Consider the following 25,469-nt stretch of genomic DNA (forward strand, 5'->3'; position numbering starts at 1 on the left):
AAGAGGGACTCTAGATCTACCCCCTTAAGCTGCCCACCATACTCTGCCCAGATAATAATAAAGCTTGTTGAATTGTATTGAAATGGATTCAACTAGGACAAATTAAACTAATATTGAAAAAAGACTAGAGAGAAAACTCACTTGGCTGTGTCCTTCTAATGCTTATTGATTTTTCAGACCCTTTCAGGCATGAAAGTAGTGTTCCCATTTATTGCTTCAAATTGGATTCCTATTACAGTTGCAGGGTAGAATTGATTAAGACTGGAGAGGGAAGAGGCACCTTCACTGAGCTTACAGGAAGGGGGTTTGCCTGCTCACTAAATAACCACCACCAAGGCTGGGAGCCTTCCTTTCTAGTAGCCAGACCTTACCTCCTCTTCAATCCTTTTTTGAATCATGATTATTGTGTCCATATCTTTTCTCCATTGGGTTTTAAACTCCTTGAGAAGTAGCTTGGGCATTAGAAATAATGCTAGACTTAGAAATAGCAGACCAGAGTTCAAATTTTGACTCTGCTCCTCATTAGCCAGGTGACTTGGACTTTATAAGATTTTACCTTTCTGGCTTCCCTTTGCTTAACTAGAAAATCAGGGATTATCTTGAAAACCCTTTCCATCTATCTGTATAATCCTCTGTCTCTTTCTGTATTCCTTGTCCCTTACACATGTGTTGATTGAATGGTGGTAGGAAGACTTGGGTTGGAATGCCAGGGCTGCCTCTGGGGAACTTTAGTCAAGTGTAGTTTCTAAGCCTCAGTTTCCCCATTTGTAGAAGAACCTTCATTTTGAGAAAAGTGCCTCAGTCATTGATATCTTGATTCTTCTCCAGGCTTCATTCTTGACTCTGAATGTTTTTTTCTCCCAGGTCAGAGAAATTTCCCCCATTCTAGAAGTTCATTGCATTCTCATACTTAGGTACACTCTGCCTTTATGGCCCCTTCCTCTGATTGGCTGGTTCCTCCATTTTAAGAAAAATTTCCCCTTGTTTCCTTTCCAAGCTTCAATCTTTACTTTCTCTCTGTATCTTCTTAATCTTTCCCATTTATGGGTGTTCTTTTATGTGTTGGCTTCTCTATTAGCAAGTAAACTCCTTGAGGGCAGGAATTATCTTTCTACTTGTGTTGATCTACCCAGTTTTAGCCCAGAGCCTGGTTTTTAACAGGTGCTTTCTAACTGTTTGTTGACTTGTGTGTTTAATGAAGAGGTTGGATTAGGTGAAGTCTGATGTCCCTTCAATCTATAAACCTTTGAATTTATTTTATTTTACCTGCTTAGTACGATGCCTTGTACATAGTAGGTGCTATATAAATGTTTATATCCTTCCCCAGAGCACTTATTTTATTTTTAATTTTTAAACCTATTTATTTAAAATTTAAATTCAATGTAAGAAAAAAAATAGAAAAAGACAGAAAAAGAAAAAACCCAAAACATTGTCATGTACCCAGCAGAACCTTTAGGAGGATACAAAATATATAACAATAAATTTCCATTTCAAGAAAGCATATATAATATTAGAAAACCATGGATTGTCCATCTTTTCTTTGCTTGTAGATTTTCTTTTATTCTCTGCTGTGCACTTTTTGTTTTTCTCACCTTTCTCTCCCCCCCAACTTTCCCCAAGCAGGCTACAGTTAAGCAAAATATAGTTGTGTGTATATATATAAAATTTACATATATGTATATATATATACAAAATATAGTTGTGTATATATAATGTATACATATAAATTATATATATACACAACTATATTTTGCTTAACTATGTAATATGTAATATATATATAGTGAGAGAGATTTAGATATATATATATATATATATATAATACACACATATATAAATCTATATACACATCCACACATCCACTTGTATATCTATACATACATATGCATACATCTGAAACAATATTAATAGGGCTGACATATAATATAAATTTGAGTCTTCATTGAATCTTTTTAAAGTTTGGCCTTGTCTGAAATCAAAGATTACTACTTTTACTTTTTTTTTCTAAGAAATTCTACTCGTAATCATTGTTATTAGGTTTGTGTAATCTCTTATTTCCTGTCCCTGCTAACTATTCTACTTTACTTCAAGCAATTAACTTGCCTTGATATTATTTAGCCTCCTGTTCCCTTCAAGGCTCCCTCTCTTATCTTTTTTCTCCCTGCCCCCTTTTCTCCCTTTTTCTCCCATTCCTATAAAAATATACACTTATCCCACTCCTGTTAATCTACATTCCCTTCTGTACCTCACCTTATCCTACTCCTTCCCCCTCTTATTTCTTTATAAATTTTGTAGAGTTTTAGACCCTTCTAAATATGTTTTGTTCCCTCTTTAACCCACTCCCAATATAGGATTACAGAATTATGGGTCATCCTCCCAATCTAATTTCCCTAGATTAGTTCCTGCTCTTGTACCTCATTTGTAGAGTGTATTTACTATTTTTACCTTTTCCTTCATGGTTTTGCTTTTTTAGAGTCACATCATACTCAGCTCTACCCCAATCTCTTTTGGACTATCCAATTGCTAAAGTCAGTCTTAGACATATGGTTTACCTTTTCATGTATAACCTTTGAATTTATGAATGGTGAACTATAGGGAAAAGACTATATCATTGGCAAGACACAGCTCATAGGTCTCTGAGGTTGGATTCTTTCCTGGATCTTCCTGGCCAGTTTTCTCCCCAGTAAGAAACCTGACCCCATTTAAGGTCTATAGCAGGGCAGCCCTAGCAGAGACCTGCTGTGGAAAGTTTAGCTCTAAACATTTTAGATTCCCTAGTGTGTCAGGCTCTATCTGCCTTTTCTATTTTTGCCCACGGCTATTCCATCCCTTCTTTTCTCCTTCATCCCTCCAAATTTTCCCTTGACAGCATCATCTCCCCTGTCACCAACATGGGACATGCATGAACTCCAAGAAAATAACCATAAGCAGAGCGGAGAGCAAGGATTCTTGGTCTGGGGCCCCAGTGCATGTCCTACCTTTTCAGTTCCTGTAAACTGAGGGAGCCTTTCCTATTTTGGTTACCATAGGGCTTGGTACAGGCAGCTGCTGGCTGCTGTAGTGACAGATGTGTATCCTATGGTCCCAGAGGCAATGCCAGATGTTGATGCTCCTGAGAACACCAAGTTAACATTTATTTCCAGTATAATTAGAAAGTAACTCGTTTAATATGATCATGAAGACACTAAAAGTTAATGGTTCATCTAAAAAAAAAAGATTTCTCCTCTCCTCCTCTTTTTTCCTCCACTCATCTCTTCTCCTTTCCTCTCCCCATCTCACCTCCCAGCTCCCTGTCCACCATCAAGCTTGAGAGAGGCTCCTAGCTCTTTTAATTTTATTTGATTTGATTTAATATATTGCCTGATCTTTAGCAGGAAGGAGTTGGGTTATATTGTCTCTAAGATGTTTTTTATCTCTATAATTCTGTGATGGTCCAACACAGAATGATAGAGATAAAAATTCTGTGATCCAGGAGGAATCATTTAATCTCTTCATTTGGGAGTGGGTGGGGATGCAGACAAGCCAACCTTCATTTCCCCTTCCCTCATGACAGGGACACCATGCCTCTGAATGAGTGTCTGGGATATAAAGGGATTCAGGAAGGACCAGCACCATTGGTGTGAGGGTTTGCTGAGCCCCTTTCAGAGCTGCTCATCAACCTTCAGTGTCCACCTTTCACCCAGCTCTTGCCTGTGGCTTCAAGAAGCATGTGCAATAGTCAGACCTCAATAAACCATCCCAGCAGATAGATTAAATTAGGTGAAGGGTAACCCACAGACCATGTGTTTGTCTGTGAGTTATGGGATGTCTACCTCAAACAAGTGAAGCCGTCCCCAGGGGAATGGGCAGAGGAGAACAATTTGTTCCAATGGCTTTGGAGGCAGCTGAAGCAGGTGCTGTGATGGAGCTTGGTCAGAAATGGAAGATGGCAAGGTCATCCATTGCATCCTGGGCCATTGCCAATCATCTTGGCTTTTGTCTTGCCACTGTATTTCACTGACTCTGGAAGAAAGGATGAAGCTTTGTACAATTCTCCCTCGCTTAAATTTCAGTTCACAAATGAGTCAAGAAATTACTCCATCATATAACTAGTTCTCTTTGAAAACAAAGAACAAACATCAACTGTCCCCATCCCTTTTTATTTCCCTTTTCAGTGTTATTTTTCCCATTAGAATGTATGTTTTTTGCCTTTATTTATTATTTTTAGGCAACTTGGCATACAATAAGTGCTTAATAAATGCATCTGACCTCACTTCTATGTTCTATTTATCTCTTGAAAACTCCAAGTTAGAGGGAGATTTCAGTTTGGTTTCCTCACTAAGGATCCCCTTTGCAGTGAAATCACAAGTCTAGTCCCCTTCCTAGATCTACGCCAATGCGACACTTAGGGCTTTCAAAATCTCTGTAAATATTAGAGTTGGAATGGAACTTGGAATTCATTTTACAGAAGCAGAAATGGAGAAAGGTCAAGTCATTTGTCCAAGGTAAGATTCAGCTAAGATAAAATCTGGGAAAGCTATGCTGAAAATAGAATGAAATAAGACATCTTGTTTTGTTCTCATTTGTGTCCCAGTGGGGCAGATCTCATCCTACCTTCAAGCCAATGTTGGAGGTTGGGATGTCCTAGAAACTCCTGGGGCCAGTCCAGGTGGGACTTGGTGATGATGCTTAGATCAAAGTCATTATGTCTGGCAGAAAGAGAACGAAATTCAAAATGAACTCCTTAAGGATCCTTGCTTGAAGGTGTCTCCAAGCGCTCTACAAACCTATGAAAGCCTCTTCATAGCAGGAGAATATGACTTGTGCTTTGGGATTCACATTTTAGGTCAGGAGAGGCTTATTGTAGTTTCTTTCTGTAATCTCAGAGAAACTTGCTACTCTAAAGCTCCCTCCTAGCTAACCTTCACAAGGAGGCTGGGACTTGGAGACCAAGGCTGTGAGTTCAAAACCAGGGTCGACCCTTTGCTCCCTGAGTGACCAAGGACAATCCCCAGCTCACTGGTAAATGACCTCCAAGATCTCTTCCAGCTCTCAATCTGTAGGTCAATGAATGAACCATTAACTTATTAATATCTTGTATTTCTTTTTATCCTTTTCATTCAACTAACAAATTGTGACTACAACTTGTTAGCTAAATGAAATCTTCCTTGAATGGGTCATTAACATGCCTTTAAAAGAGGCTTTGAATGTACTCACCTTATGTTTTAAGTTTAGGGATCAAAACCCACCAAATACTTATGTGATATCTATTTAAGGGGGAAAGTTTCCCTTAAATAATTATCTTTAAGATTAGTCTGCAGGTTGGAGCTTTGTTAATGTGGTTCTTTGCTGGACGGTTTCTTGTTTTTTGTTCTGACACGGGCTTAGACTCCAAGATTATGATTCATGCAATGCATTAGTCTTTAGTTAGTTCACCAAAGAATAATTACAAGGGTCTCAATCCATAAACACATTAGACATTGTTATTTCTTATCATCATGTGTATTTTCAATTAAGGGATGCAAATAAAATAGCTATTATCGAGAGAGTCAGCAAGGATAGTGGGTAGAAAACCAGAATACTGGCTATGTGACCTGGGTAAGACTCCTAACCTCTTGGCTAAAGTTCAGATCTGATTTTTCTTTGTAGCATGATAATTGTGGAAATACGTGTAGGAGAATTGCACATGTTTAACATATATTGGATTACCTGTTATCTATGGGAGGGACTGAGGGAAAGGGAGGGAAAATTTTGGAACACAAAAATTTGCAAGGATGAATGTTGAAAATTATCTATGTATATATTTTGAAAATAAAAAGTTTAATAATAAAAAATAAATAAAGTTCCTTTGAAGGGCTGTCTTTTCCCATTAGAATATAAACTTCTAGGGAAGGTGGGGGAAATGAGACATTAATGCATTGCTGGTGGAATTGTGAAGTGATTCAGCCATTGTATAGAGCAATTTGGAATTATGTCCAAAGGGCTATAAAATCATGTATACCCTTTGACCTAACCCACTTTGACCTAAACCACTATTTTTTTTTTAAGAAAAAGGACCTATAATCAATTGTATGTCAATTAAGGGATAAAAATATCAGAGCTATTATCAGGAGAGACAGCAAGGACTCTGATACAATTGATGAACAAAAATATTTATAGCAGCTCTTAACTAAGGGCAAAGAGTTGGAAATTGAATGGATGTCCATCAATTGGGGAATGGCTGAATAAATTGAGATGGAATGCTATTGTTCTATGGGAAATGATGAGCAGGATGCACTCAGAAAAAATCTGGAAAGTCCTCCATGAGCTCATGCAAAGCGAAACATACTGTGCACAAAATAATAGCAATGTTGTGGAATGATCAGTTTTGATTCACTTTGCTATTGTCAGCAATACAGTGATCCAAGACTACTCTGAAGGACTTATAAGAAACCACGAGCAGAAACAAAATAAGTTAGATCCCTGGGGAAGTCACAAATTGCATTTGTTCAATGTTGCTTCATCTTCCCTGCTCTGAACACGATTGTGAGTTTAAATTTTCATGGGGCATCGCTTCCTTAAATTGCTCCAATGCTTTATTGGGAGCTGTCTACTGCTTACCCAGCTGAGTGAACTGATGGGGTACAGGACTTAGCGAGGCTTTGCAAGTCAGCAGCTCACTCTCAAGCTGCGAGCTGGCCCTGCAAGAGCCTATACAAACATGCATCTCTCCCGTCTCTTTCTCTCAGCTTTGCCCAAGTACAAAAAACATTTGTTAAATCCTTACCATGCATGTGTCAGGCATTCTGCTAAGTGTTGGATAAATAAACAGATAATTCCTCTTTCTATCAGTCTATGGGAGTGATAGCATGCAAATGTATTTGTGCATTCGGGATACATACATTATAAATTGGAGAACTTGCCAGGTGGAAGGCACTGACAATGGTGGAAGGAAGGAGAACAGAGATTGGAATGAATCCTGGCTCTGTTCTTCACCTCGGATTAGTTTCTTCCTCACGGTGTCCTCACTTAAAGCATGAAAGGGTTGGACTAAGTCCCAGACTTGGACAGCTCATGCAGACCATCTCCCTCATTTTACAAATAAAGAAACTGTTCAATGAATTGTTTAAGGTTCCTCAGGTGGTAAATGGAACATCTGGGATTTGAATCCAGGGCTTCTGCTACAAAATTCAGCTCCCTGCCCTTGTACTACAGTGTCTTCTTTGGGTTACCTAAAATATCCCTTCGCATTTCCAGACCTATGACCAGACCCATTAACATCCCCTCTAGGGATGAGCTCCTTCCTCCTTTTTTCCCCCTGCCAAAGGAAACAACCAGAATAGAATAAGCATCTCAGAAGCAGAATCGTGAAAAATGGACGGGATTTGTTTTTCCTTGGCTTATTGTGAGATTGAAATTAAATAATATTTTTATGGCACTCTGCTCACTAGCATCTTCATCATCATCATTATCATCGTGTTACCACTGGGTAGTTCAATGAGTGGAAGATGCAGGGGAAAGATTGACTGAATATGAGGACCAACTTGAGTTGTCCATCACTAGAAATCTTCAGAGAGAGGCTGGGCAACTACTTGTTGAGGATAGAGAAAAGGGAATTTCTGCTTCAGTATAGCTTGAACTGGATGGCTTCTGAGAGTTTTTGATCCATATGCCCACCCCTTCTCTTTCTACTACCTGCAGACCCCTGTCTGTTACTGAGCATTTATTAAATGCTCACCATGTACCAGGTACCAAGCTAAATTTGGAGGTACCAAGAAAGGCAAAATCAGTCTGGCCCTCTAGGAATTTGCATTCGAATGGGGGAGACAACAAGGAAGTAATTGGGTCCATAAAAGGCATATATAGGGTAGTTGGATGGCCATCTCACTGGCAGGATCAGAACATGTTTGCCCAAAAGATGGGGTTTGAGCTGACAGGACCTCAAATTGTGAGATCTATTAACCCAATCATTTTTTACTTCAATTCATTAATTCTCTCTTTGGTTCACCCAATGATTTATTGAGCAAAGTGCTAAGGGATAAAGGAAAGTGAGAGAAATTTTCATTTGTTCTTTGTTGTCAGTTCAGGAAGTTCTCAAATGGAACCTGTGTATCCCAAGTTAATCTTCCTTGATTTCTATATGTGCTTAAGTGTTACCTACCTTTTCTGAGCATCATCTGATAACAGGGGATGATAATACCTGTAGTACATATCTCCTTCATGCTGGAGAAGCATGGTGTAGTACAGAGGGGTCAGCCCCAAAGGGCTCTGATGTAACCCAAACCCAACCAGATTAAAATGTAATCAATAAGAGGCAGCTAGATGGTGCAGTGGATAAAGCACTGATCCTGAAGTCAGGAGGACTGGAGTTTCAAATCTGGCCTCAGATACTCAACACTTATTAGCTATCTGATCTGGGGCAAGTCACTTAACCCCAATTGCCTTGCCAAAAAAAAAAGTAAATATAATTAGGAAATATTTAAGAAAACAAGTAAAAATACAAGTCATAGATAATATCACATTTTCAAAGCAAGTCATTAACTGCCCAAAGGGTTCCTTATGTACAATTAGTGATCCAGATTTTTATTTGAGTTCAAAACCACTGAAAAGAATTAGATGTAGGGTTACCTAGGAATCAGAATACCCTAATTTTAAGTCTTGCCTCTGACATGGAATGGCTTTGAGACCTGAAGCTGGTCATTTAGCCTTTTAATTTCGAATCCCCCCCCAGAACACTTTTAAGACCTTGTTTTGCAAAGAACACTTTCTGATCTGTGTTGGTTGAGACAGTTTCCCAATCTGGAACTTCCTGCACAGGTAGAATCTACAGGACCTGGACCCAAAAAAGATGTCCCTTACAAAGCCATTGGGAGGGTTCAAAGAGATAAGGAGCTATATAAAGGAAGAATTTGCAAACCTTAAAGCAATATGTCAATGTTAGGGATGATTCTTTGCAGTTATAGAATCCTAACATTATATTCTTCCAAGTCAAACTTGGCCTTCTTTCCACTATATTAAGGCTATATAGCTAGCTACAGAGCCAGGAGTAGAACAAGGAATTCTAACTGTTGCCTCACTGTTCCATCTATTCTATCCTATAGCCAGTAGACCAGAAGTGTCTTGAGGTGGAGAAGTGGTACTCTCCAATAGGGACTACTTAGTTGTCATTTCTTATATTTGTTTTTCTGGTACCTGGAATATAGAATGCATTAAATAAATGTTTATTGAATTGTATTTAGTTCTCATTTACACTGGGTTAACCTAAGCCCTCTGATTTTATGTGGTGGAGAACAAAAATGATTTTCCTTTTTTGTTTGTTTTGTTATTTCGTCATTTATATTCATTTATTTAGGAGCCAAAATTGAGACTCAAAGAATTAAATGAGTTCTCTAAGATCATGTTCCAGAAATATCCTGGATTTATCTAACTTTAGAGCAAATCAAAATGATGTTCCTTTTTTAAAAATTCTATAATTTAGACTGTTTTCTAACTTATAATAAGCACATTGCCTCTTTATTAGTCTATTTGTGAGTCATACTATAATTGTCAAATGTATATTTATAGCATTTTATTGTTAGTAGCTAATCGATTTATAGCCAATGCATCATGGATAATAAAACTCTGTTTCTACAAAGGGTAGACAGAGAGTGAGAATTTATAATTGCATTTCTCTCCCTGGAGAATCAGCTACATTTTATCCCGAACTAATACACCTCCTCATGAATGGAATTGCCTTGGAGGGTGAGAAGTGTTACTCTCCAATGGACCCATCCTTTGCCTGAAATCTTCCTAGAAGTTGGTTTCCCAGACCCTTTTGCTTAAAATACCCTGGAAGATGCTCTGATGCTGGCCCTGGCAGCCTTTTTCCTGACTTGGTATCTGTCAGAGCTCAAGAGGAGGCGATTATTAAGTTTAACTTCTAGATGGGAATTCATAGACATCCAGAAAGGAAATAATCTGCCCAAAATAACCCAGCATTCCTGGGAACCGAGCCGCCAGCACCACATCTGTGAATTCCTCCCTGATTATGCTCTTCTCCCAGCAGCCCAAGCTAGGAAATGATATTTCAGATCATGAGATCAGTTGGGGGCCACTGGAGGGACAGTGATGGTCCCAGACTCTGCTTCGGTGACATCCCTCCCCTCTTGTTATCCTGGGGTAACCAAATACCCCTTGCTCTCCAGTCTACTTTATAAAAGGTTCTTTTTCCCTTCAAGCTTGCCCTTTGGTGTTGCCCTGTGACATAGTTCATTTGTATAAAGGAACTAGAATTTGATAGGTATGATTTTCTTCAGCCTTTGACCCCCAAGGAATGGCCATGGACCTCCGTATTCCTCATACCCCCACCATGGTGTCCAGAAGTAATGTCAAAGAGAGGGGATGCTGTTTAGAATTTAAGAATAGCAGGAAGGAGGTGGTCTGGCTCAGAGCCCAAACTTCAGAACTTAAAATAAAAACGTGTCTCAATGAATTCAGAAAATTAATTATTTGTTTGCTGGATTCATGTAGTTCCTCTGACAGATTTATTATTATTAAGAAGTGAATAATTATAGTTAACTAAAGAAGTTTTTATATGACATTTTGACATCAATGTGTCACTTATGAAGTTGATGGCACAAATGTTATTTTACAGATGAGAAAACTGAGGGCTGGAGAGAGAATCCCACAGCTCATAAGTCAGACCACATTTCTACACCAGGTCTCTGGATTCTAGTGCAGAATTCATTCCTTGAAGACACGTTGCTTTCCCTGGGGACATCTGGATGCCTCTGTTCATGGGTGATACAGCCTTCCATCACTCTCTCACAGTTCACCCATTCCCTCCCCCTAAAGACCCTCTCTTCCTTCAAGACCTAACATAAATGGTCACTTCCACTAGGGCACCATCCTTATTGACATTCCAAGGGAATTTCGTAAAATATTTTGTCTGGATCATTTACTTCTACTTTTTCTTGCATCATAATTGTTTTGCTTTTTTTTTTGTCTCCTCCAATATGTATCCTCCTGGCCCTCTCTCAACTTTAAGGGAGTGAATAAACAATAAAGAAATGAATAAGCATTTATTAAGTGCCTCCTATGCATCAAGCACTGTCAAGTGCTACCAATACAGGTCCCCTGCCTTCCCTTGTCTTCAAGTTGACATAATAGGGAGAGATGGTACGATTAAGGAAGCGGTGGTTAGGGAGAGATAATCTTGTTTTAGAAAATTCCACAGATGGTGAATGGAGCTATAGAAACTTTGTTTAAAGACTTTTTTTTTTAAAGCAATTCATTCAAATAAGCAACTACATGTGAAGAGAATCTGTGGCTTATTCTATAAATGTAGTCTTCATTTCTGCAAAGGAGATGCAGGATTTTCTCATTTTTTTCCTCAAAAAAAAATTTTTTTTTCAAAATATCCAGTAGCAGCTACAGGGCACTGGGCCAGGAGTCAGGAACATGCATCTTCCTGAGTTCATATCCAACTTCAGACACTAACTCTATAATCTTAAGCAAGTCCCTTACTTCTATTTGCCTCAATTCACCTGTACACTGTCATTTCCTTTCAAGGAGGCTAAACTCAAAAGTTTATAGGGTCCCCTCTGAACCTAGAATCTTTTAATTCAAATCCTATTCTTTCCCTGCTCATAATTTGCCAGATGCTCTTCCTCGTTTGCCACAACAGCTAACCTCCTCTCAATAGAGTTGCCAAATTTTGGCCTTTTCTCAGTTTTTCGACCTGGTTGGGCACTTTCTGGGTCGGTTCTCCCCCCCCCCCGGGTTTTCAGGACATGGCTCTCTCCTACTTCTTTTCCTATAAATCTGACCCCTCCTGACCCTCCTTTGCCTACTTATGTCAAATTGTCTCCTCTGTTAGAATGGAAGCTTCTTGAGGGCAGGAGTTGTTTTCATTTTTTTATGTCATTGTCTCCTCTGCCTTCTTGAAGGCAGGAATTATTTTCAGTTTTTTGTCATTGTCTCCTCTGTTAGAATGGAAGCTTCTTGAGGGCAGGGGCTATTTTAATTTTTTCAGCACCTAGCGCAGAGTCCAACACACAGTAAGTCTGTAATAAATGTTGGTCACTGATTGTCAAAATCACAAGCCAAGGAAGAGCCAGGAAATTTGCAGCACTTAGTTAGCATTGTTGGTCCATCTGTCTAAAGCTGCCTGTGCTGTCGAGTGTCTCTTCCCGTTTCCGTTCACCTTGGAAAGCGGAGAAGTAATTAATTCTATTAAGCCTTCATGCAGCCTTCACCTGAAACATTAGGCCACCAACAAGTGCCATCCATCTCTATCACTTGACTGTTTCCCAGCAGGAGAGAGTGAAATATGAGCCCCCGGCCGGCCCTGGTTTCAGGGAGGCTGAGCAAGGTTGACCGGCTAGACAGACCCTCCATCATCGAAAAGTACAGCTCCCCGCCTGACAAATGGAGCCTGGCGAACAGAAGTGAATTTGGTCCTGCCCATGACCTGACCCGGCTGAACATAGCATCCCCTTGGACCCTCTGGTTTGGGTCAGGCAGGGGTCTGGAGGCCCTGATAAAGTTACAAGGGGTCTTTAATGTAGAGCCTCAGTGTGCCTCAGTGAGTTCACCTGCTTCAACCCCCTCATATATGACTGATGAGGTAACTAAGACCAAAAAGCATCTGTTCCATATACACAATAAAATTTTAAAAAATTATTCTCAAAATTCCCCCATTTATAAGTGCAATTTGTATCTTTGCTCTAGGACCAACCTATTAAAGAAAGTGGCTCTGTAAGACTGGGTGCAGAGTGAATAAAAGTGAAAAATGAACAATAAAAATAAAAATGAAAACCAGGAAGTTTTTTTAATCCAGCAATCAGGGATTAGACAATATTTCATGTATTGCTTATCTCACCAGTAGGGGTCAATGTAGGCAAATATCTTTGAGTACTTGCCTAAACTAAATGGACCCGATTTTTAGACCAACTTAGATTTAGAAAAAACTTACTCTTAATAAATGCACTTCTCCATTTCTCTTAGGTCGGGGTCCCTCAAGCTGCTTTTTCATTAACTACCTTGTATTTATTCTCTAATTATTCTATATGTACTTATTTGTGGACTTGTCTTCCCTCTGAGAATGCAAATTCCCCATTGGTAAGGATTGTCTTATTCACTGTATTTGTTTTGTTTTTTTTTACCAGAAACAAATACAGAACCTTCCATTTTATAGGTGATTACTAACTGCTTATTGATTGAATGAGACAATAGAAAAAGAGACGATCTCATAGAAAGATTTGCAGATCTCGAAAAGTTTCATTGAATGTGGGTCTTGAAGGCTGGAGCTCCAGAGAAAGTCTTTCGGTCCTTGAGTGATGTGGCTTTGGAGAATGATGAAGGTGTGATGGTGAGAATAACCTCCTCCCCTGCCCTCCAAACAGATCTATAATTTCAGTGGTGCAGGGAACTCCCAGCTAAAGAAAATTCCTTTATTTTATTTTTTAAAAAAGAATGCTTTAATCTTATTTATTCTCAGTTACATTAAAAAAATTAAAATTTTAAAAATAATTTTGAGTTCCAAATTAGGATAATGCCTTTACTAATGTAGACTTTATGCAACTTAAAATGTTAGAGGCCCATTTGGGGCATTGAAAAGTTACATAAATTACTTGGGATCAGAGGGTAGAATTAATCCATATTGTCCAGATTCTTCAGCCAGCCCTGCAGCCACCATGGCAGGGACTTTTTATAATAATAATAACATTTTAAAATATTTTATATAATAATTATTATTATTTTAATTTTTAAAATTTTAATTTAATTTTTAATTGACTTTTAATAATAAGAAGAATAAGAACTAAGAGAACTGATATTCATATCTTATTTGAAGGTTTGAAAAAATGTCTAATGTGTGTTATCTCCTTGGGTTCCCACCATATTGATGCCAGTTTGGATACTATGAATTTATTATCCCCTTTTACAAAGGAGAAAATTGAGACTGAGAGAATGAAGTGATTGCTCCTGATCACTCAGCGATCAGGGCAGGATTGTCACTCAGTCCTTGCTGTCTTTAAACTTGACATTGTTTTCATGATCTCATGCTGTGTGTAAGAGAATAACTTGGAAATTTTCCAGTGAGTTACCCATAGTGCCTTATAGCAAAGGAGAAATACTGAGAAAGGGAAGTGTGTTTATCTTCTCGGGCCATGCTAACCCAAAGAACAAAGAAGGATGTGAACTGTGTGTCTGAAGAGGACCTTTGAAACACCAAGCAGAAGGTCAGGGGCATGTGACAGACCCAGAGCGTCAAGAAATCCCACGTGACATGGGGTGGTTTTAGCCACCCAGAGCTGGGTTGCCAATGAGTTAAGCAACAGCCTGAAATTTGGATGTAGCCTGACTGCAAAACCTCAGATCCCACCAGGGAGTTCACCTGCTAGTGACAGCAGCAATAAATGGTACTAGTTATTCATATGACAGTTATCTAAAAGACTTTAAATAATTAAAGTTATGGGACTTTTCATATTCATTCAGTGTGAACTAAATCATGACCCTGAATCTAGTGATCTTCCCATTAACAGAGTACATCTTGTCTACCCCCAAATCTGTAAATACCTTTGCAATTTCTCTTTCTTCCTGATGCGATGTCAAGGAGCTTAAGATCATTCATAAGCATTGTCACGAAGGATTCTCCCTCTCAAACTGCCTGCTACTTAATGATTTAGTATATTTGTGCATGTTTTCTCTTTCTATTTTGAGTACAAGGGGAGGGAGGGAGGGAGAAAGAGAGACAGAAAGATAGACAGATAGAGACGAGAGAGACAGAGAGAAATGAGAAAGAGAGAGAGAGAGAGAGAGAGAGAGAGAGAGAGAGAGAGAGAGAGAAATGAAAGAGACACAAAGAGACAGAGACAGAGAGAGGGGGAGATGAGAGAGAGAAAGGGAGATTAGAGAGACAGAGACACCCAGGGAGAAACAGAGAGAGATGAGACAAAGAAACAGAAAGATGAGAGAGAGACAGGAAGAGATTGAGAAACAGAGAAATGAGAGAGAGAGAGAGAAAGAGAGAGAGAGAGAGAGAGAGAGAGAGAGAGAGAGAGAGAGAGAGAGATGAATACATGGAAGGATTCTTACTATCTCCCTCATTAGAACATAAGCTCCTTTTGAGTGGGATCATTCCCCTCTTTATTTCTGAATCCCCAGTACCCATTTGAGCTTGTGAAATATGGTAGCTGTTCAAGAAATGCTAATTGATGATTGCCTTTGGTTTGGATTCCTTAACTAGTTTTCCTCAGGTTACTCCTTGTTGTCGCCCCAGGCCAGGATTTAACCTTAGAGACTTAGTCCTCTTAAGTAGTTTAATTCCTTCAAAGAAAACTAGAAACTGCTGTTGGCTAAGGAAGCTGGGCAGCACTAGGAACTGTTATTTTCTTCTCTGCATCTTTCTGCTTTTTGAATGAATGAGAGTTGATTATGGCCTGCCCCTGGAAGTTCCTATCTGTGTAGTTGGATTGGCCCACAATTCAAGATGTAATTTGACTTTTGAATCCCCTTTACTAGAGGAAGAGGCCCCTTACTGCTTAGTGAGGAATGGAGTATAATTAATAACAGGCCCTTTACAATTCAACAAATGAAAAAAAAAAAAAAAGCTTAATGTAATCAGGCTGTATCACCAAGAGGCAGCCTCCTAGTAAAGGGAGGTGATAATCCCACTATTCTGTGTTCCAGGCTCCATATTTTAAGTGGGATGTTGACAGCCATGTCAGATGGATGATAAAGAGCATTGAGAAGAGTCTCCTAACCAGATCCTAAGAGGAGAGATTAAGGAAATTGAGAAAGTTTAGCCTCAAGAAGAGAAAAGTAAAAGTACATATGACTAATGTAAGACAGAAGGCAAAGGAGAAAAAACAGGGAGATATTACATTTGGGGTCAGACTTGGGTTCAAATCCTGCCTGTTCTGCTTCTCTGACCTCTCCTCTCTCTCTCCATATATGTGTGTATGTGTATGTATATATATGCATGTATATATACATACATATATAAATAATATATATATATATAATATCTCTATGTATGTATATAATATATATAATTATATGATATTTCATATATAATTATATATCTATAATAAATGTATATACATATATACACATTACATATAAATAATATAAAATTAGATAATTATTGTAAAGCACTCAGTAAGTGCTGTTTAAATGTCGCCTGCTATTATTCTATAAAACCATCAAGTCCAAGCGCCCTGGCTCTGTAGGTCTGTTTCCTTGACCTTGATGGCATCTGTGGCCCCTTCCCTCCCTCCCTAATGATGCTCTAGTATCACGGTGTTGATCTGTTGAAGGTCAAAGAATTCTTTCCTCTTCTTTCAGATGACAGCTCTCAAAGAAGGAGAGGTTGCAGAGTTTTAGGAAACCCCCAGGAACAGGAGCACAGCTTCCCTCTGGCAGGAGAATCAAGCTTTCTCAGCAGAGAAGAACATGAGCTCCTCTCACAGCGAAAGAAAGGTGAGCAGTAGATTTGCCAAAGGGTATCTTGGATGGAATCTTGGGGCTGTTCCTCAGCTGTCCAGATGACTGGAAGTGAGTGAGTTCTCTCTCTGGACTCAGTTTCCTCATCTGTAAAAATGAGGACTTTGTAGTTCCTAGCCACCAAGGTCCCTTCCATTCCCAAATCTCAGCTGGTGACTAAGAGGTCTGGAAGGAGGAGGGACCAAAAGATGAGTCATGGAGATGAAACAGAAGGAGCCGTCATCAGTCTAGCCCAATGGGCTTGTTCAGGGATGCACCATCTCCCACAGGAAGCCCCTTTTCCAGGTATGCAAGAAGCAGAGGAGAGCCAAGAAGAAATTCAGGATGAGAAGCAGCTTGGTAATCACTGCAGAAGGCCCAGAGAGAGGGAAGGCTAGAGCAGGAGAGGGAGCAGAAAGGGATGGTGCTGCTGACGGACGGGGACAAAATCAGAGAGCAGCAGCAGTGTGATCTTGAGGTAACTGAGTGAGAGGCGCTGTGCACAGGAAGAGAGAATCAGCTTGCCATAAAATGGGGAACTCACAACTAGAAGGCAAATGACTCGTCAGTCTGGAATTTGAAACTGTTTTCCAGCTCCCAAACCAGCAAGTGCTCTTTAGTACCCTTCCCTCATAGTCTTTTATTTCTAAAAGGTAATTAATTGGGTTTAAACGGAATACTTTAAAAATAGAAAAGCTTCCAGCAGTCCCAATCTGGCATTTTTTTTTTTTTTTTTAGAATGCCATTCTCAGGGCCTGACTGGAGCTGCCCCAAGATCATTAAGGAAGAGGAAGCAGGAGGCCCTTTATTATAACCTGGGTTTCCGGTGGGGAAGTCCAATGGCAGAGGTGTCCTGACTTCCCTTGAGCCTATTGTTCCCTGAGCTGTTTGGCTAAGGAAGAAGCTTGGCCTTCTGGACTCTGCTGTCCCCAGCCTCCTCGTAGAAGGGCCTCTAGGATAAGCGGGAGAATTTCCTTTTAATAGGGACAATGGCCTCCTGGCCTTGCACCTTCCGTCTTTGCTGGGGGGCTACAGATAGCTAGTGCTGTTTCCTTTCTCTGTACCGGTAGGTCAGAAAATGCTGTTTCAGGCTTTAAGGTGGCAGGCCTTTTATTCTCCATAATAAGGATGATTCTGCACCATGTAAAATTTTTATGCTGTAAACCCTTCCTCTCTCTCTTAGCATTTTTGTGATTTGGCCCAGCCACTCTGGACCTCAGTTTCCCTATCTGTAAAATGAGAGGGTTGACCGCCTAAGTTCCCTTCCGCTTCTGATTCTAAATGCTGATCTGCATTGTTGTAGGGAGCTCTCTGTATTGATTCAATCATGCGTTTAGTTAAAAATAAAGTGCTTGCCGCCCAGCTTCCTGCTGGGCTCAGATGGCAAACTGTATATACAAAGCTCTTTACAAGCCTCATTGATTAATGCTATTACTATTATTATTTATTTTTTGCTGAGGCAATTGGGGTTGTGACTTGCCCAGGTCACACAACTAGAGTTGATATTATTATTAACAAAATTTGTGTCATGAGAGATGGGACAGAATGGTGCAACCTTGCTATGTAACATTTGGCAGATTCAATACAGTCAGCAAGACATCTAGCATTTATTAATGCAGGGAATACACAAACAAGCAAGAAGAAAGGTGGTCTCTGCCCCCAAATCCTGTTTTTTTGTCCTTTGTTCTTAAAGAGAGCCACTTCACCAGGGATGATACCATGACATGGGAGTAAATTGGATTGCAGAGAGGGAGAGCTGTGCAAAGTCACCACCCTTCCTTTCTTCTCCTGATCTTCGTCCAGATCAGCACGACTGGAGATGGCCTTTGGATGTAGCGGGAGACTGTGGGAGTTGAGATGCTAGTGGGGGTAGGACATTCCATAAAAGGAAGCCGAAAAGGGAGAAGTGGGGAGAAGGCACCCACTTGACGTCATGGTGGAGAAAATAGTCTTAAGAGTCAGGACGGTGTCTGGGAGAGTGTGGTGAAGGCCGGTGACCTTGGGGTCCCTGTGGTAAGCAAATTCCCTTTCCCAGTTCAGGTCAGCACCTTCTCTGTTTCTTTTAGCCTTTTGGAAGTACCTGGGCCATCGAAAGGTTAAGTGACTTCCCTGGGATGACAGAGCCAGTATGTCTCAGAGACAGTTAGTTCTTAAACCTGGATCTTCCTGGCTCAAAGGCTGATGATCTACTCATTACATGATACTGTGAAATGGACTCTTTCTCAGGACCCTGGTCCATTCTTACGAAGAACTTCATTGGATAAAAGAGTTTCCTCATCTGGGAATCAAGCTCATTTTCTTATCTACCAGATGGAGATCTTGTAGATAATACAGGTGCTACCCATGTGGAAAGTACTTTGTAAAAAAGCCTCAAAATGCTATAGAAATTAAATTTGTCCATTATTATTATTATTATTATTATTATTATTATTATTATTATTATATATTCTTAATGCAAACTCATATGCTCATAGTGCTTGCCATAAGACATTCATCATTTCTGAAGTAAAGAGGGAGGAAAATAGAGAGTATGGTTTCCATTTTTACTGAACTGACCCTGTAACCACAGTGAAAACAAAACAGGAAGTAATGTCAAATTTCCGTCTATCTGATGTACAGTTGCTTGGAACTCACCGATTGAAGGCGTGACTATAAGCTTGTGGTCAGTGGGTTTAAAACTGAGGAAGGGCCTGAAGTCTTTGTGGTGGATTCCCAAATTACAATACCATCTAAAACAAAGTTTTGGGAAACACTACTAGATATCCAATAAAAAATAAAGGAAATAGTAGTAGGAAAAACAGTAAACGCAGGTTTATGATTAAGCACCAACAGTAGAACAATATTGATTACTCTAGAAATTTCAGCGTATTTTTGAATTAAAAAAATTCATTTGTCCTAGGCATTAGGGATTCTAATGGATTTAGGATAGTTCACTAATTAATCATCTTTGACTACAAATCTGTAAGTAGGAGCCTAATTAATTTATTTGCAATTCAATTTAACATACTTTTTTCCCCCACAAAGAATTGTGCTCAGTGCTGGGTGTGTGCTCCAGCTTATTTCAACAAATAATTCTTGTAAATCACATCCAGAGGAATTTATTAAGTGACTCCTGAATGCCAGGCATTGTGCTAAGCATAGTGTGGCATAAAGAAAGGTGAAATCCAGCCTCTGCCCTAAAGGATTAGACAATGGGGAGGGCTAAGTGGGACTTTGTGGGTTGTGTTTGTTCGGTTTCACTTGTGTATGATTCCTCATGATCTCATTTGGGGTATTCATGCCAAATATGCTGAAATGATCTGCCATATCCTTCTCCTGTCAGATTATGTATAAGGGGCTAAATATATAAATACACACACACAGACACACACACACACACACATACTCCTATAAGGGAGCTCAAGTTCTACTTGGGTGGTAGGGAGAAAGGGAAGAAGACAATTGAATAAAGTTATCTTTATTCATGAATAAAGTTGACTAAAGACAACAAGATAACTGAATAAGAATGATGGGTTCACAGAACAGAGCTAGAAAATCTGAGTATAAGGATAAGGACTTCACAGACTAGAACTAGAAAACCTGAGATGGGAGAGAACACTCTGAGCTTTGGTTGAGACTTGAGAAAGCTGGAATCAGGGAAAGATTGTGATGGGGATGGCATCAGAGACAAACCTTGAAGGAAGGAAGGGTAGACTGTGCTCCATACATGCAGTATAATCTATGCAGGTATAAGGCTGTGGGAATATTTCTGTTAACTTTAGGGGACAACCTCAGAGTCAAATTTGACTGTAGTGTAGAGTATACAAGGATAGACATAGTACCTATGGTTTCACTAATATAGGGAACTGCCAGGTTAGAAAATGCCTTTAACAATGCAGGCTAGCACCAGTTGAGCAGCCTTTGGGCTTAGAGAGTTGCCTTGAGGTCTACAAGATAAAAGAAGGGGCTTGAATTCATCTCAGTCCTCCATGATATACTCTATAGGGTTTATAAGAGAGAATAATGTGAAATAAACATGCTTTTTAGAGATCATCTTATCCAGCCTCCTTGTTCTATACATGAGCAAGCCAGAGTTGAAGTTATTTCCCGGGGTCACCCAGCTACTTCATGACTCTCTAGGTGTCTAAATTTGAAGGGTAATATTTCCCCCAGACTTTACATGTTTTCAGGGCAGGTTTCTCTCATGGACTTCCCCCTTATATCAGCTCTGCTAACCATCGGCTGATTTTTCTCACCTTCTGCTAACTCTTTGATAATGGAAGCCCTAGCTGCAAAGGACTTAGACAATTTTTAATGCTGCCCCAAAACACAAGAAAAAGTCACGTACAAGTGACAGAACTAGTAAATAGCCAATGGAACCCATGTCCTCTGGCTCCAGGTCTTGGGTTGTGTCCACTGCAGCATGATGCCATCCTCTAGGTGCTCCTGAGCTGTGGACTGCCTTTGGAAAAAGAAAAGCAAAAGAACACCAGTAGATCCTTAGCAGTTGGTTCATGGGGACCTGGCCCATGAGTGCATATGGGGGAATATTGGTCCTCTTTGCCTGGATTTTGGTCCCTTTTATCTCCCTGGTGGATTCATGTTACTAAGACCTCTTTGGGTCTAGGTCATCCCACCCCTCCCACGAAAATGCAGAGGAACAATCCCTTTTAAACTTCCAACAGACTGTCCAGGAACCTCAGCCAGGAAACCTCAGCTGGACAGTGATTAGTCATTAGAACTCCCCGGTCCTTCTTCCACTGCCAGATGGTCCTGCATTCATCGAAAGTACCTGTTCCATTCCTGCCTGGGACCTCAGTGCAAGTTTTTTCCTTCTCTAGAAATCCTCTGCTATTTTCCTGAAGTGGAGAAAGAACATGTGTGTACTAAGGGGAAAGAAGGGAGTCAACCAGATCAGGGGAAGAAGAACAGAAGAAGCAGGTCTTCCCACTCCACTGAAATGATGGAGCTCCAGTGGTTCCTAATAGTTTTGGAGAATCCCTTTTTAAATGTTGAAAAATGGCTCAGAATCCCACGTAATATAAGTTGTACTGCTAACTGTTGATCTAAGAAAAACTACCATGTATTTAATATTGCTTTAGAATGAATTTGTATTTTATTAATTACATTTTAATCTATATAGAGTTGAAAAATAGTCATACATATAGGCACAAGACATTATTTGAGGTAGGCAATATGTTGACTTATTTATGGTGAGTCATTTCATACTAGTGGTATGTAAGCTCCAATAGGGCAAGGACTATCCCATCTTTTGTCTGTATTATTTTCAATATCTACCAAGGTCCAGGAACATTGTAGGTTCTAAAGTTCTAAGTAGTTCTAAATAAATGCATATGGATTGATTTAAAGAAAGAGCAATTAGGATTGTTTTGCAAATCTCAGAGATAGAAGTCTGGTTGAAATGGTCCAAGTTTTAATCTTAGATCCAGTTCCACTTATGGAGTCAAGGATCTCTTGTCCCCCCAGATATATCTTTGATTTCCCAGGATCCACGGTGGGGAACCATTGAAGTAGATGATGTTTTAACACGGTGGAATCCCATTTGAAAGGGCATTGTTATTCCCTGGCCTGCCCATGTATATATAATGGAAATTCCCACTGACAGAACATTGAATCTGTTGGATGGAAAAGCATCCTTTACCCTAAGCTGGAAAGCCTTAGCACAAGTGTGGTGATCCTTGTCCCATTCCAATGAATTCACAAACTAATAAAATTTTATCAATGGAAACGGCATGAAAGAAATGGCAGTATGCTGCTGTACCCTTTTTATATGACTTGTAGCCAAAGCCTTCCATGTGTTGTTTTCCAAATGAGAATAAGAGCAGAGATTGTGTTGTTTTTTTTCTCTGTATCCCCAATATCTAGTAAACATCTAGCAAAATATTTCATTTATTCATTTGATGAGGTGGCTTAATCCAAGGATGTCAATATTTCTAGCCAATTTTACTAAGCGTCAGCCTAGCCTGGCTAGTATAGGAGGATAACTGGGTTTTGAAACAAGGGTTCAAATTCTGGCAAATGGATTTAAAAAAATTTTTGTTTATGTAATACTTCCCCCTAGTTACATTAAAAACATTTTTTAAGATTTTTGATTCTAGGTCCTCTCCCTTATCCCCACCCACAATTAAGAAACCACATGTGAAGTTATGCAAAATATTTCCATAAATGTCAAGCTGTGAAAGAAAACATAGATTTCCCACCCTAATGAAAATAAAAACCCTCTAGAAAAATTAAGTTAAAAAGAGAGAGAGAGAGAGAGAGAGAGAGAGAGAGAGAGAGAAATAGAGAATGTGTCGATCTGTATTCAGAAATAATCAGTTCCTTCTCTGGGAATGGTAGGATTCCTCATCAGAAGTCCTTCAGAGTAGTTGTGAATGATTGTACTATGGAGAATAACAAAGTCATTTACAACTGATCATCCCAGAACATTGCTATTACTCTGTATACAGTATATTTCACTTTGTTCATGGAGGACTTTCCAGGGTTTGTTTGTTTGTTTTTCCTGAGAGCATCCTGCTCATCATTTCCCAGAGAACACTAATATTCCATCAGAGAAACTTGCTTCAAAAATTGTTTTACAATTACTATTACTAATTGTATTTCCCCCATTTATTCTCTCTCCTTTCACCCAGTCTCTCCTCAAAAGTGTTTTGCTACTGACCACTCCCTCCCCCAATATACCCTCTTTTTTTATCACTCTCCTCTCTTCTCATATCCTATTTCTATCCTATTTTCCTGCAGGTTAAGATAGATTTCTATACCTCTATTGAGTAGACATGTTATTTCCTATTTCAGCCAATTCTGATGAGAGTAAGGTTCGCTCACTCCCCTTTTCCTCCCCCTTTTCCTTCCATTGTAAAAGCTTTTTCTTGCCTCTTTTTTTATGGAAGGTAATTTGTACCATTCTACTTCTCCCTTTCCCTTTCATTCAATACATTTCTTCTCACTACTTGATTTCATCATTTAAAAAAATATATTATCTCTATATATACCCATCCCCTCTGTCTATATATACTCTTTCTAATTGGCAAATGAATTTAGAACTGAGAGCCACTTTAGGGATGCTTGAGTCCAACTCTGCCTTTTTATATATGAGCAGACTGAGCTTCAGAGACTTGACTCAGTCATATGGCTCACTAGCAGACATCTAAGTTGGAATTTGATTATGGGTCCAGTGCTCTATCCATGCTTCCTAGGTGAATCCAAGCAGTTAATTTCATGAAGCTTAGAGAATTTCTACCTTGCCTCCAACAGCAGTACAACTCCCTTTTTACAAACAGGGGCCTTTCAAGCTCACTAAAGGGCATGAAACATTCAAACAAAAAAAGAGCGTATTCTGAAGTTGTTTCCAAATGTTCCATCTATAGTCAGTACGTAGATGATACTGGGGAGGCATTCCACTCATAAAATGTAGGAATCAAGTTAATTGTATGCTTGACGAGTATATGCTAGTTCAAAGTTAAATAGGAAGAATTAAATGCTAGAGTGGGGCTTTAGAGAGTCCATGCATTGATTCTGTACAATATAAAGAAATAAGTAGCTCAAAGAATTAGAGAAGATCTGAGTTCAAATCCCAACTGTTCCCCCTGCTTGTTTGACATGGAGCTAGTCATGTAATTTCTCTGTTTCGGTTTCCTCATTTACAATATGTAGGAGGTGGGATAAGTGGGATCTTGAGGAGCCTTTCCCACCCATACCCACCGATGACACAGAATACAGCCCCTCCAAGTTTGTAGCTGGGCTTCAAGTGTTGCTGTGGCCAACCAAGTGGTAATTTTTCTGCAACTTACCTAGGCTGGTCTTGAGCCACATAGAGGATGATACTATAAGCAAATTAGGAGAGCACAGGATCGTTTACCTGGCAGATCTTTAGAGAAGGGAGAAATATATGACCAAACAAGGCATTGAGAACACTATGAAATGCAAAATGGATAATTTTGATTATGTTAAATTAAAAAGGTTTTGCATAAACAAAACCAATGCAGCCAAGATTAGAAAGGAAGGAGAAAGCTGAGAAACAATTTTACAGTCAGTATTTCTGATGAATGATCTCACTTCTAAAATATATGGAGATATATTATATATGGAGGGGATTTCTTTTAGATATGAATGGAACATATATGGTTATCCCTTAAACTTGACACCTCATTTAAGCAGCAAGGATGTATTAAGTACCTACCATATGCCAGAGACTGTGCAAAGTACTGAGAATATAAAGACAAAAATAAAGCTTCTGTTCTATCATATATATATATTTAACCCTTACTCTTTCTTCTATCCAATCTGCCCTTCAGACTGCTTCCAGAATCAATTAATCAGCATTTATTGAATTCCTACTGTGTGTCTCATGCATTGTGCTAGGTGCTGGGGATACAGATATAAAAATGAACTGGTCCCTGTCCTCCAGCAGCTTATCAGTTATTGAGGAAGACATGTACTCATAGAGGTGTATATAAAAGCAATATAAAGTGATGGGGGAAGGCATGACTGCCTGAGGGAATTAATAATAGCCTATATAGTCAGTGGTACTTGATGAGCTGCAGAGGAAACTAGGGATGTTCTTTATAAATAGAGGTGGAGAAGGAGTCCCTTTCTGGAGAGAGGTACAGGCCTTGCAAAGGAACAGGGGTTAAAGATGAAATGATTCATGACCAGCCTATCTCCTTTCTAGTCATAGCTATCTTTCAGATATATGTGTTTCTTGCATAATTATCAGTGGGTAATGTGTCACAACCTGCCCACATGCCTCTTCTTTGCCCTTTGGGTGACTCACAACTTTGTTTTAAAGAAATACCTGATGACTTATGTAAATACTAAGACTATATATTTGTATAGCATTTTGTGATTTTTTTACAATATTTTCATAAATTATTACAAGTAATGTTGATTGACTACATTGGATCATTTCATATAGCAACCACCCTCTTCCCCTCCCCACTATAATTATTTAGCATAAAGGGTTTAAAGACTGGAGATATATAGGGCAAAGGATATATGACCAATCCATGAACAAGTGCTTACATTCAGAACTGGTGATTGATTTC

The 25,469-nt window shown here is 39.3% G+C and overlaps 1 protein-coding gene across 4 annotated transcripts in view; it reads left to right on the plus strand.

The window, feature by feature from the left end:
- The window catches only part of PRR5L (proline rich 5 like), a 135,775-nt gene that overhangs the window by 8,605 nt on the left and 101,701 nt on the right, over positions 1-25,469 (plus strand). For 2 of the 4 annotated variants that reach the window (XM_031942656.1, XM_031942660.1), the window contains exons 1-2: positions 13,113-13,309; positions 16,288-16,422. In XM_031942656.1, the coding sequence (XP_031798516.1) occupies positions 16,396-16,422 (27 nt within the window). In that variant the 5' untranslated portion in view covers positions 13,113-13,309; positions 16,288-16,395. Of the gene's footprint in view, positions 1-13,112; positions 13,310-16,287; positions 16,423-25,469 lie in introns of those variants that run through there. The other 2 variants (XM_031942657.1, XM_031942658.1) reach the window with 2 other exon arrangements.

The sequence above is a fragment of the Sarcophilus harrisii genome, chromosome 6, assembly GCF_902635505.1.
Source record: "Sarcophilus harrisii chromosome 6, mSarHar1.11, whole genome shotgun sequence".
Lineage (NCBI taxonomy): Eukaryota > Metazoa > Chordata > Mammalia > Dasyuromorphia > Dasyuridae > Sarcophilus > Sarcophilus harrisii.